Source organism: Thalassophryne amazonica, chromosome 17, assembly GCF_902500255.1.
Source record: "Thalassophryne amazonica chromosome 17, fThaAma1.1, whole genome shotgun sequence".
Classification (NCBI taxonomy): Eukaryota; Metazoa; Chordata; class Actinopteri; order Batrachoidiformes; family Batrachoididae; genus Thalassophryne; species Thalassophryne amazonica.
In genome coordinates, this window is record NC_047119.1 from 75593389 (window position 1) to 75605901 (window position 12513).

The 12513-nt window shown below is 44.3% G+C and overlaps 1 protein-coding gene across 1 annotated transcript in view; it reads left to right on the forward strand.

Annotated features, from left to right (window-relative positions):
- Positions 1–476: 476 nt before the first annotated feature.
- hpse (heparanase) overlaps positions 477–12513 on the forward strand; it is a 37504-nt gene continuing 25467 nt past the window's right edge. The window contains exon 1 of the mRNA XM_034192458.1: positions 477–630. Within this exon, the coding sequence (XP_034048349.1) occupies positions 515–630 (116 nt within the window). The 5' untranslated portion in view covers positions 477–514. The remainder of the gene's footprint in view (positions 631–12513) is intronic.

Sequence of the window (12513 nt, forward strand, 5' to 3'; positions counted from 1 at the left end):
AAGGACACCTCCGCATTTACCGCGCTTTCTGGGTCACTTCCTCCGCGTGAAGACAGGTGAGCGCAGCAGGTAAGCATGTACAGAGCTCAAGGGATGGGGAGTCTGGATGTTTGGTCCCCAAAATTGTTACTTAAAACCAGCTCGTGAGAGAGTTTGAGATCAATGAGAGGCTGGCAATCATACACAAGCAATCCAGTGATGCTTTCACACAGAATAAATGACAGTACAGCAATAAAAAACAGAAAACGCAGAGAAGGTAGACAACTTCCGGTACACGCTGCCGCCATCTTGTCACTGTTGTCATATGTGTGTGTTACCTGTCTTCCAAATAATGACTATTTACTTATAGGCTAAGACAGTGTGAGCTGAGCTGCTTGGTCTGCTTCAACTGTGAGCAGGAGGACAATCAGCATTTAATGAATGAATGAATGGCATGATGGCTTTCAGCTCTGTTTGATTGTTTTGTGTTATTTTCTTTCACAGTTACAGAAATGGAGCAGTCACATTGATTGCAATGAACTTGGCTCCTGACCCAGTTCAGATCTTTCTGCCTGTGTGCTTGTCCTTCAATGCAGTGGAGGCTTTTGTCCTTCAGTCAAAGCAGCCGGGGCGGGCAGGTCTTTGTTCCAGGTATTCCCACAGGCCCTCATCAAAACCATAGTGGATTCTTTATTTCATGTCACATTTTACAACCCCAATTCCAGTGAAGTTGGGACGTTGTGTAAAATGTAAATAAAACAGAATACCATGATTTTCAAATCCTCTTCAACCTATATTCAATTGAATACACCACAAAGACAAGATATTTAATGTTCAAACTGATAAACTTTATTGTTTTTGTGCAAATATTTGCTCATTTTGAAATGGATGCCTGCAACATGTTTCAAAAAAGCTGGGACAGTGGTTACATCACCTTTCCTTCTAACAACACTCAATAAGCGTTTGGGAACTGAGGACACTAATTGTTGAAGCTTTGTAGGTGGAATTCTTTCCCATTCTTGCTTGATGTATGACTTCAGTTGTTCAACAGTCCGGGGTCTCCGTTGTTGTAGAGAGTTTAGGTAGCTACTCTGCACTGTGTTGGTATATGGCATTGAAGAACATAAAGAAGGAATCATATCCTTAAACCTAGTTACAGCGCTTTCAGAAAGACTTCTACTGTAATGAAACTTATTCCCCACTGCTGGGTAGTCTATTAAAGTAAATGTAAATGTTATCAAGAAATGATCAGACAACAGGGGGTTTTCAGGGAATACTGTTAAGTCTTCAATTTCTATGCCATATGTCAGAACAACATCTAAAGTATGGTTAAAATGGTGGGTGGGCTCATTTACATTTTGAGCAAAGCCAACTGAGTCTAATAATAGATTAAATGCAGTGTTGAGGCTGTCATTCTCAGCATCTGTGTGGATGTTAAAATCGCCCACTATAATTATCTTATCTGAGCTAAGCACTAAGTCAGACAAAAGGTCAGAAAAATCACAAAGAAACTCACAGTAACGACCAGGTGGACAATAGATAATAACAAATAAAACTGGTTTTTGAGACTTCCAATTTGGATGGACAAGACTAAGAGTCAAGCTTTCAAATGAATTAAAGCTCTGTCTGGGTCTTTGATTAATTAATAAGCTGGAGTGGAAGATTGCTGCTAATCCTCCCTCTCGGCCCGTGCTACGAGCGTTCTGACAGTTAAGCCACTTTTCCACTACAAAGCTCCAGCACTACTCGGCTCTACTCGGCTCTACTCGGTCTGGTTCCAAGTGCGTGCTTTTCCACTACACCCCGACTTGGGCGTGGTCGGCTGCATGAAACCGCTGTGACGTCGTTTGTACGCGACATAAACACATTAACAATGGAGGACAGCGAGTTGGTTGTGTGTTTAATCTTAGTTCTGTGGATTATTCAACGAAGGCTACAGGCTTCGAGACGACGAACTTTAGAAACGTACAGGAGAGTGTTAGAAGTCATCCAACGATATGAAGAAGAAGACGAGAGGATAAGAGCTGCCAGGAGACGACGCATGAGGGTAAGTTTTTGTAGGTGTCGCTAGCTTGCTACGGAGCTCATAAATAAGTCGGGTGTACAATGTTGTAATGAGTACAGGCTGTCGCTATTAATTTCAAATTATGACATTCAAAATAAAATAAAGCATTACTTCCGATTCTGTATTTGCGCCACCTTTGACACCTTTACCTGCACTTCGCTACGTGACGGAGCACTGTGCTGCTAAAGGTGCCAAAAGCAGTCTGCATTATTTACCGATGTTCATGCACAAAAACGTTGGTTCGACTTTAACCATCATTAATTGACATCGCCACTGAACTCGAACTGGTGTAAATGTGTCTGATTTACAATATAGATATAGATTTTAATTTATAGTTAATGGATAAATAAAAATAAAATAATTAATAAAATCAATCAAAAAAATAAAAAATAAAATCAAATTCTGAGTATTCTTTTTTTCTCTCCTCACGATTAATTTACAGCTCCTTGACAAATGTAACGTGGAAAAAATATCCTTTTTTAATTTAATACATTAAAATATGTGTGCTGTGTGTTTGTTTCAGATGGTTCTGTTGTCAATGCGCCCCCGCCGAGAATGGTCTGTCTGGAGGTTGAACCGAGCATCTGAATGGTGGGATGTTATTGTTCCAAACTTCACCCACAGGCAGTGGTTGGATAATTTCAGGATGTCAGAAAAAACGCTGACCTTCCTGTGTAACAAACTGCAGCCAGTTATAGAGCGACAAGACACGACCTTCCGTAGATGTGTGCCCCTGAAGAAGCGAGTGGCTATTGCACTGTGGAAGCTTGCCACTGGGTCTGAATATCGGACCATTGCACATCTTTTTGGTGTCAGCGTCACAACTGTGTGTCGGTGTGTGCAGGAATTTTGTGATGCAGCAGAGAGTTTGTTGGTGCCAGAAGAAATCCGTTTCCCAGGGGAGGACAAATTGAAAGAAATGGCTCTCTACTTTGAGAACAGGTGGGGACTCCCGCAGTGTGTTGGTGCTATCGATGGATCACACATATCAATCATTGCACCTCAGGAGTATCACTGTCATTTTTTTAATCGTAAAGGGTGGCACTCAATCATACTTCAGGGTGTTGTTGCTGGAAAGGGGCTTTTTTGGAATGTCTTCGCTGGACTGCCAAGGAGTTTGCATGATGCCAGGGTCCTGAGACTGTCCACACTGTGGGAGTTAGCCACCGAAGGAAACTGCTTCCGATCTCACACCAGAAACATCGGTGGGGTGACTGCTGGCTACTACATCCTGGGAGATTCAGCATATCCTTTACAGAACTGGCTCCTGAAACCATTCCACGACACTGGACAGCTTACAGCAGAACAACAATCTTTCAACAGAAAATTCAGTAGAGCACGGGTGGTTGTAGAGAATGCTTTTGGCAGGCTGAAAGGAAGATGGCGTTGCCTCCTGAAAAGGAATGACTGTGATCTCAGTCTGACAAAATCAATGGTGATGACTTGCTGTGCTTTACACAACTTGTGTGAAAATCACGGAGAGACCTATGATATGGAGTGGAACACACCTGCAGCAGCAGTTGAGCCCGTGGTGGCAGTGGCACAGGGGGCAGAGGAGGAGGGCAGAGATGTAAGAGAAGGTCTGATGCAGTACCTACTGTCGAATTCTTAAATTTTGCCTGTTTTGTGACCTGAAACACACTTAATAAACTTGCAGTTTTTGCAGAAATGTCTGGAACTTTGTTTAACATATGTCAGGAAAGATGACTTTAAGCTTGCTTTCAGCTTGTTTTCATCTTGGAATATAATACGAGCCATGGAATTAATATACATGCTGTTGGATTAAACTGCACAGTGTTTGGTACCTTACAGGAGTAAATGAGGTCATACCGGACTTTTCCATTGCAAATGGGGAGGCCCATGGAATGAACTCAGTGGTGAAGACGATGGAATATGTCTAAGAATGATTCTAACATGACAAGTATGATCAAATGAAGTATTAATGTGTTAAAATTAAGAGTTGATTAGAAAAAGTATGTTACAAATAACAAATGAAGTATTAATGTATTAAAATTAAGAGTTGATTAGAAAAAGTATGTTACAAATAAGTGAAATTAATGATTATATGAGTTGTTTTTCAGAAAGAGTGCAGGGTCAGAGAAAAAAAAGGAAGTGAAGATGATGTCGCAAGCAGGGCAAGAAGAGCTGATGTTAAACAACTGATCAAAGCAATAAGTTACTGGTAAGGAGTTGCAGAAATTTCCAGTAAGTGGAAGGAGAAGGGAGGAGGTTTTGAGTCAACAGCGTCCCCATGGTAACCAAGATCATCTGAAGACAACAAGAGTCAAGCACATATATAAACTGTGAAACACCAGGAAACGAGGTTATTCTTCCAGGGAGAGGTGCTGTTGCCACTTCTCCCCTGCTACGAGGAAATCACAAGACTTGACCATCTTGTGAGCAGCAATTGGAATCGTGGAGTGAGAGGATTGGAGCCATAAAGATCATTCGAGAGAGTTTTCAACTCCCACTCAGGCTGTCCAGTCACGGAGTAGCAGAACATTGGAGAATAATCACTGGCCTTAAGTCTGAGTGGGGAATGTTCAATGATTTCTCTCTCAAGGAACATCACAGCATACCAGAATGGATTAGATCAACTTTTGGTTGATTGAAGAAGGAATAAACTCTTATGTGGATTAACTTCCTGAAGGATTACAACATCACACAAGGATCGTGGTCAGCTAACGATTAACAGCTGATGAAGAGGAAAACAAATTCATCGAGCTGGGGACCCCAACCTCAAAACCTTCTTCCATCACTCCTAGAAAAATTGTTAAGAAGTCAATCCAGTCCCAGTCAAAGTAAGATCAGTCAGAATTATTGAATTAAAAACAAAAATCTCTGCCAATCATTATTCTAATTATACTTGAATTACTGTTGTGAAATTATCGCCATATAACCTATTTTGATTATGTTGTCGGCACTTGCAAAACCTGCAATAAATTTCCAAGAATGCAGTTAAAGTGTTAAGGCTCGGACATTGGATTATTAATGCTTCTTAAGGTGTAAAAGTTAAAGTTTATTGGGTGTACAACATCAAAAGGCTCTAAAAGGTTAGTCTGTTTTTTTTTATGAAAATAACACATCCTGGGGACTCGCTGTGAGTCACTAAATTCAAAATCTAGCAACATTCCAAGAGCCCTGATCCATAAGAGGAGAGCTGCCGTTAACGGGCGTGGCCAGTTCGTATCCTGGTTCCAGAGAAGGCTATTCGACCGGGGTGCGAGATCAGCGTCAGCGGGGTGGACGTCCGGATGGAGGCAGTGAGCGGCTAGACGAATCTCCTCGCCACCAGCTTGAACAGCCTTTGTGCAGCCCTGCCGGGTAATACCCGTGGAGACACAAAGGTCGGACCCCAGAGACAGAGAGCTGGTTTTGTACACAAACACACTCATCGGAGGGTGAGCGTGTGCCGTGTATCTAAAAAAAGCGGGATCTGACACGCGCCCGAACAGGGACCTGACGAAGTGTAGTCGGGTCCGAGGAAGAATCCTGGCCAAAGGAGAGTCTTTGCCATTGGGTAGGTGGAAAACCTCTGAATAGATCACCAAAGGAGACAGTGTTGTGGAGAGTGTCGGCTGATGGCCTGTATAGGTCCAGTAACGGCTTGAAACATATCTGTCCTCCAGAGGTATGAAAATTGGAGGCGACCACCAGAAGGATGAAGTAAAGACAACAGGAGTAAGTATCCCAGGGAGCTGGGATCAAGGACGAGAAGCAGACGTGTCACTGCTGGATTGTCTGGACTGGGACGAGAAGCAGACGGGGATAGCCTGCTGGATCGTCACGAAACGATGAGGAAGAGAAGCAGGCGAGGGAGCCTGCTGGATTGGATCGTCAAGAGAGCAGGTATGAGAGTATACCGTGCAAAATAGTGATCTACAAGAGAGAATGGGATCATCAACCCGTGAGGTTCCTGAGGGGAGAAGCGGGAAAAGGAGCAGCTGATTTGGAATTAACCTCTGGAATTAGCGCTGAATAGCCAAGTAGTCTGTCACTTATCCCTGACTCAAAGCGCTAAGAGAGGCTTTAAGGGGCAGACGACTCGAGACGACAAGGACCATAGCTGAAGTCAAGGAGACGACAGTGGTGGAATCGACAATCTCAGCAACCAAGAGAATAAAAGGAGGCCAATTATTACGAAACAGTAAGGTTAGTATTAAAAATAAGCAGTGAAAATATGGCTGAAGAAGAGTCAGGACCCGTAGCAAACCCTGAATCCGAACATGAAGGGGGAAAAGAAGTGGAATTTCGGCCACACAGAATGGTATTGTATGGACGAGGATATGATACTTGGGCAGAAACAGTTCAAAAATATGTCATAGATCAAAGTGTGGAAACTGATGAAGAATGTTTCAAAGAAGCTATGGCAGGAACTATACACACATTAGGGATATATTATCCAGGTAAGCATAAGGAGGGGCAGATCCTGGCTGTTTTGGGGAGCCCACCAGTCCCAAAGGACAAAATGGGGACCAGAGAGTGGCTTGAATGGTGGTGCAAACTTCTCGGAGAAGAATGGAAAAGAGGACAAATCACCACCTTAATAAGTCCTGAGAAAAGTTATGACTCCGTAGTAAAAATGACAGCTGGGTTGTTGGGAGTAGAGACGGTCCTGGTTGATGTTAAAGCAAAATCAGCGTCCGTATATGCTGAGTTTAAGTCCATGGCAGAACGGCTAAGAGGGTTAGGAAGAATGCTTAAGGAACAATATCCTATAATGGAAGATATGAGTGGAAGTCAGATCCTTGATAATGAAGACGAGGGCAAGATAGATTTCCAGGCTGAATCCGAACAAAGTGATGAGGAAAACAAACCAGAGGGAAGTGAAGATGAATTGATATCCCCGGGAGGTCCTAATCCTCGGGGGAAGTGGTCAAGAATATAAAAGCCCGGACCAGCTCCACACAAGCTTTGACCCAGTGTGGCAAAATTTGCCCTTGGGAAGTGTGAGAGGAACAACCTCAACAGTTAAAAAACAGACAGAACGCCTGGTTGAGCAGGATAAAAGACGAAGAAGCCTTCAGGGAGTATCTGGACAGATATTCCATCAATCGCCGGAATGTGGGCCCAGAAGCTTGGGACAGCTTAAAGCTGAAGAATGTGTTGCCGGACCGAGTTACCATATTAAAGAGGAAGGGCGTTCGCAGGAGATCTTTAGAAATCTAAAGCAAAAACCCACCATGTATACATTGAATCTGACTACATGGAGGACTTGAATCCTATGCCCTAAGGAACTAAAAAAATGGTGACTCAAGATGGAAGACGGGCATATCATTATTTTGGCAGTCCTTGGGATATAGATGGAGATAGTGTCATTGTCTTCACAAATCCCAGACTGAAAAATGCTAACCGAAAATTCCGAGCAAAGCTCAAGGAGCGGGCAGGCAGACAATACCAAGAAGAGCTTAAGAGTATAAAAGGGAAAGGTCTGGACAGAAAATCGATGGTGATAACAAGCGCACCACAAACTACTTATCATGCACTCATACATGTGCCCTTTGAAAGCTACCCAGGGAGAGAAAATTAAATCGAATACATGGAGGAAATGCTGAAAACTCTGGGAACAGCTATTGATTTGGCCAAAGAACGCCAGCATCGGCGGGTAGTGATATGTGTGGACGGATTACGATCTGGACATATGACATGGGAAGAGGCAGAAAAGGTTGCCATGGCAGCTGTGAACCTACACATGCGTACCCCAGGAGTATGGGGATCAATGAGAGAAATTGTGGTGGTCACTAGCAATGAGCAGGAACAAGATCGAGTGAGAAAGGCACTTGAAGCTGTGAACCTAGGACCAAATAGAGCAGGTCCAAGGAAGGGTGCAGTTGGAGCAAGTGGAGTGGCAACTAGTCCCCCACTAGTGATGCAGTCCATCCCCACGGCGACAAGTGATAAAAGATCAGTTCATGCTGTGGGAGTGCAGCAATTAAGGATTAAAACCCCACGACCAACATTAAAACGAGTTACAAGTGGGCTCCAGACTATCATACACCCCACAGGCACCCAATCTCGGATGAGAGAGCCTTTCCAGGCTCCTCCACCTGATAATGGAGAAGAGGATCCTATATTCATTCCTCTACCTGTCGGAAATACCGAAGCAACCGGGTCACCCCGAAAGTCAGAACAAAACGGGGACCCACAACCACAAGACCCATGTCCTTCCCATGAATCTGATATGGATGAGGACCAAAAAAGAGAGTCTGAAGAGGAGATCAATCCACAAGACTCGGAAGAGGATGAACCGCTATCTGTGGTAGGGGAAAGAGAAGTCTCATGCCCAGAACTACGAACTGGACGCTACAGAGGATGAAAGAAAGAAGTTGGGGTGTATAATGTGCATGTAGCCTCAGAGAGAATTGCAAGAGATGTCAGGGTCAACCCAGTGGAGACCCCGAGATAAGCGACAAACCTATGCTCCAGAAGTTGGACAAACTGGGTATGACATCCCAGAAGAGTGGATTGAGCGACAAGATGAAAAGAAAACTCTCGAGGTAACAGCTACTGTTGGAGAGTGGGCTAATATACTAATGTGGCCCTTCTATCCTACACTGACTGCCTGTAAAGAGTTAACAAATAACTTCAGAGTCGCCTATTTAGGCGTTGCCCATGATGTGATGTTGAGAAAATTAAAAACAGCAGCTTTACGCTGGTCACGGCAAGTGTTGAAAGAAACCAATGAAGAAAATCTGGATGATGAGGGAGAAACAATTCCACCATCGTCAGGATTACAAGCGAGCCTCCCAAATCAGGACTTTCCTGCTGGATCTAGAGAGCAAAGTCTGCCAGCAATTCAAGCTGAAATTCAAGCAGACGGCAGGGATTTCCGTGAATTCAAGAAAGTAAAGATGCTGGTGAGAGAGAAAGAACCAAATGAAGACCTAAAGGACTATTTGAAAGAAGTGTGGCCCCTTATTGACAGAGCTTCTAACAGCGAGGAGGGTAAATCTATGTGGCTGGCCCAAGTTACCAGTCAACCCATCAGTCGGGGTGAACCAGCACGAAACCATTATGCCAGGTTAGTGTTGGAAGATCCCAATGATGAAGATTCCCATATTGCTCGAGCTAAAGCTGGACTAGACAAAGGTCAAACATTAGTTCAAGTGTGGCATGGGCTAAAACAGACGATTTTGCCACAACGCTATGTTAGGGCACTGAGAGAGGTCACTAAAGGAAGAAGAGGGGAGAAAACCTTTGTGAAAATGCCCATAGACGGCACTACAGTCCCACAAATGGACGCGGTGGTGAAGAGCTGGGATTTGGAGCAGCAGTTCTATGAAGAAAAGAGAAAGAAGGAGAGCACACCGAGATCAGGACAAAAACCGGTGGGAGTGGAGAAAAGAAATTCAGTGCCAAAACCATCACCTCCTCAGCCACATCAAACACCACAGAGGAATAATCAAAGGCCTCCAGTTGGACAGTGGAGCTCTCGGCCGAGAAGTCCACCACCTCCACCACCACAATCGCGACCTACACCTGCACCTCGTAGTGGTGGCTATCTCCCTAAAGAGGAGTATGACAAATTAACTCCAGAACAAAGGAAAGCCCTCCAGGAAGTCCGCCAAGCCTCAGCGGCGGCTGGAGTGCAGAAGAAGTAATGGCTTCGGAGGCGTGGGTCACGCTAGACCATGCCTACTGGGAGGGCGACAATATCTACACTGATGTGGATGGAGAACCGTACCTGGTGGACACGGGAGCAGAGGTGTCCATGACCCGCAGAAGCCTTGAGACCAAAGGATACCTACTGATCCAGTATGCAAATGCGGCAACGGAGAAAAGACCATTTGGAATATGGAAAGGGGTAGTTTGGATAAAAGGCCCCTTTAATTTGATAACAGTCAAGGATTTGAGAGAATTGCATCGGCCCAAAAGGCTTTGAACTCTAATAAGATAACGAGTGAAAAAAATTACAAGCAAGAGTTGTACGAATGGATATAACTCCAATTGGAAAGAATCCGGTAAGCTGGTACAAAGAAGTGAATGTACCAGCTGTCACAGAAGAAAAGATTGAAGAAAGTGATTTCTCTCAAGCAGGGAAAGAAAAATTGAGGGAAATCATCTCCGAAGCTAAAGCAGCACAATTTAAAAATGATTGTGGAGATTTGGGGGCTAAATACATTCATGTCATCGAAGGAGGAGTACATCCACCGGTGCGACAATATCCCTTGAACCCTGGAGCGGTTGAGGAAATGGATAAAATAGTAAAAGAATTGGAAGCTTTGGGGATTATTTGAGTGGAATTGAATCCGATCACTAACAGCCCCATCCAAGCAGTTAAGAAGCCAGAGTCGGCAGGAGGAGGCTGGAGACCAGTAATCAACTTCAAGGCTCTCAATCGACGAACAATAGCCAATAGAGCGAGTTTGATAAATCCCCAAGGAGCACTGAAAATGCTCCAAATTAAGAAATACAAATCATGCATTGATCTGGCAAATGGATTCTTTTCCCTGCGATTAGCAAAACAGTCACAAGGGAAAAAAGCTTTCACACATAAGTGGAAAATTTATGTGTAGCAACGACTCCCGCAGGGATACAGAAATTCACCAAATGTGTTCCAAGCAGCAGTAATGGAAATATTAAAAGATCTGGGAGTAACAGTCTACATCGATGATGTGTTTATCGCAGATGATGATGAAAATGAACACCTAATGCGGCTGCAAAAGGTGATACAGAAGCTCACAGAAGCTGGATTAAAACTCAACCTGAAGAAATGTCAGTTTGGACAATTCAAGGTTAACTATTTGGGATTCCAGGTATCATCAGACCTGGGACTCTCAGAAGTATACCGAGAAAAATTGAGTCAGATTAAACCACCACAATCTGAGAATGACCTACAGAAAATATTGGGATTGTGTAACTATGTGAGAGATCACGTTCCACATTATCAGAGATACACAAAGCCCCTTTATGCTCGTCTCAAGAAGAAACCTAATGGACAAGAGCAAAAGCAATGGATTTGGACAGCTACAGGATTGCTTGGAAAAGCTAACGAAAGCCATTCAAGACGCAGTTAGGCTGGAGCCGCGTAGTCTGACCACTTTTCTGCTAGCCGAAATAAGCTGTGAAGAAGAGGATTCGGTGGTAAAAGTGAGCAACGAAGGAGGGGGTATGGTAACATTGTGGAGCTATACTCTGTCTTCGATTGAGAGAAAATATCCACCGGAAGAAAAAGAACTGGCAGTCCTGGCTAGATATTGGAGTGCGTTAAAAGAACTTGCACAAGGTCAGGGAATAAAAGTTATCACCCAAAGCCAAGTCCACCGGTTCCTAAGGAAAGGAACTATTGAGAGTACTAAAGCCACAAATGCCAGATGGGGAAGGTGGGAGGACATCCTGCTAGACCCTGAGCTGGAAATTGGGCCAAAACAGTCGGCGACAAAAAAGTTGCCGAAAGAGAGGCAACTCCCTATGGAGCCATACGACTGGACTATGTACACTGATGGGTCGAAGAAGGGTACAGACAATATAGCTTATTGGGGCTATATTCTGAAGTATCAAGATAAGGAGAAATATCGTCAAATAGGTCAAACGCCAGGGAGTGCCCAAGCTGGAGAAGTTACAGCAATACTGGAAGGACTCTTGAAGTTAAACAAGAGGAGAGTAAAAAGGGCTAAAGTGATGACAGACAGTCATTACTGCGCACAAGCCCTGAAAGAGGACTTATCCATTTGGGAAGAAAATGGATTCGAGGGAGCTAAGGGGAAGCCTGTAGCTCATATGGATTTGTGGAGGAAAATAGCAGAGTTGAGGCTAACAATGGACTTAGATGTGGTACATCAGAAGGCCCATGTAAAAGAAGGAGCACATTGGAGCGGGAACGAAGAAGTGGACCGCTATGTGCAGCTGAGAAAAGTCGTTGTTGTCGGGATCGAGAAGTGGGAACAGACACCTAAGGGAAGGGTAGTTCCAAAAGAGTCCGTGAAAGAAGTGGTGCTGGCCGTACATGAAACGCTTGGCCATGCAGGCACCATTCCCACACGGAAGGAGCTGGAGAAGCGGCAACTTTGGATTCCAAGAAACCAAGTCTGCCGAGTCCTCAAAGACTGTGAAGTATGTGGTCGATACAATGCAGGACGACGAGGACAAAGGGTGGATGGTTTCACTATAAAGAGTACTGTTCCATGGGGATCAGTATGCATGGATGTTGCCAGGCCCATGGGGGTGACCGGTAAGAAAGGAGAGAAGTATCTGTTGGTGCTTGTGGACTCTATGTCGGGCTATGTGACTGTTAAGCCTGTGAGAAAAGCCAACGGCAGCAGTGTGATCAGCATGTTGGATCAAGTGTGTTCAAATCTGGGGATACCTAGGGAGCTGAGAACGGACAATGGGACACATTTCCGTAATGCTCAGGTTGACCAGTGGTGCCAGAAAAATGGAGTAATGAGAATTTACTCGCCCCCATACACCCCACAAGCAAATGGAGTTGTGGAAAGGGCTATTGGACTGGTGAAAAACTGGATTGGGAA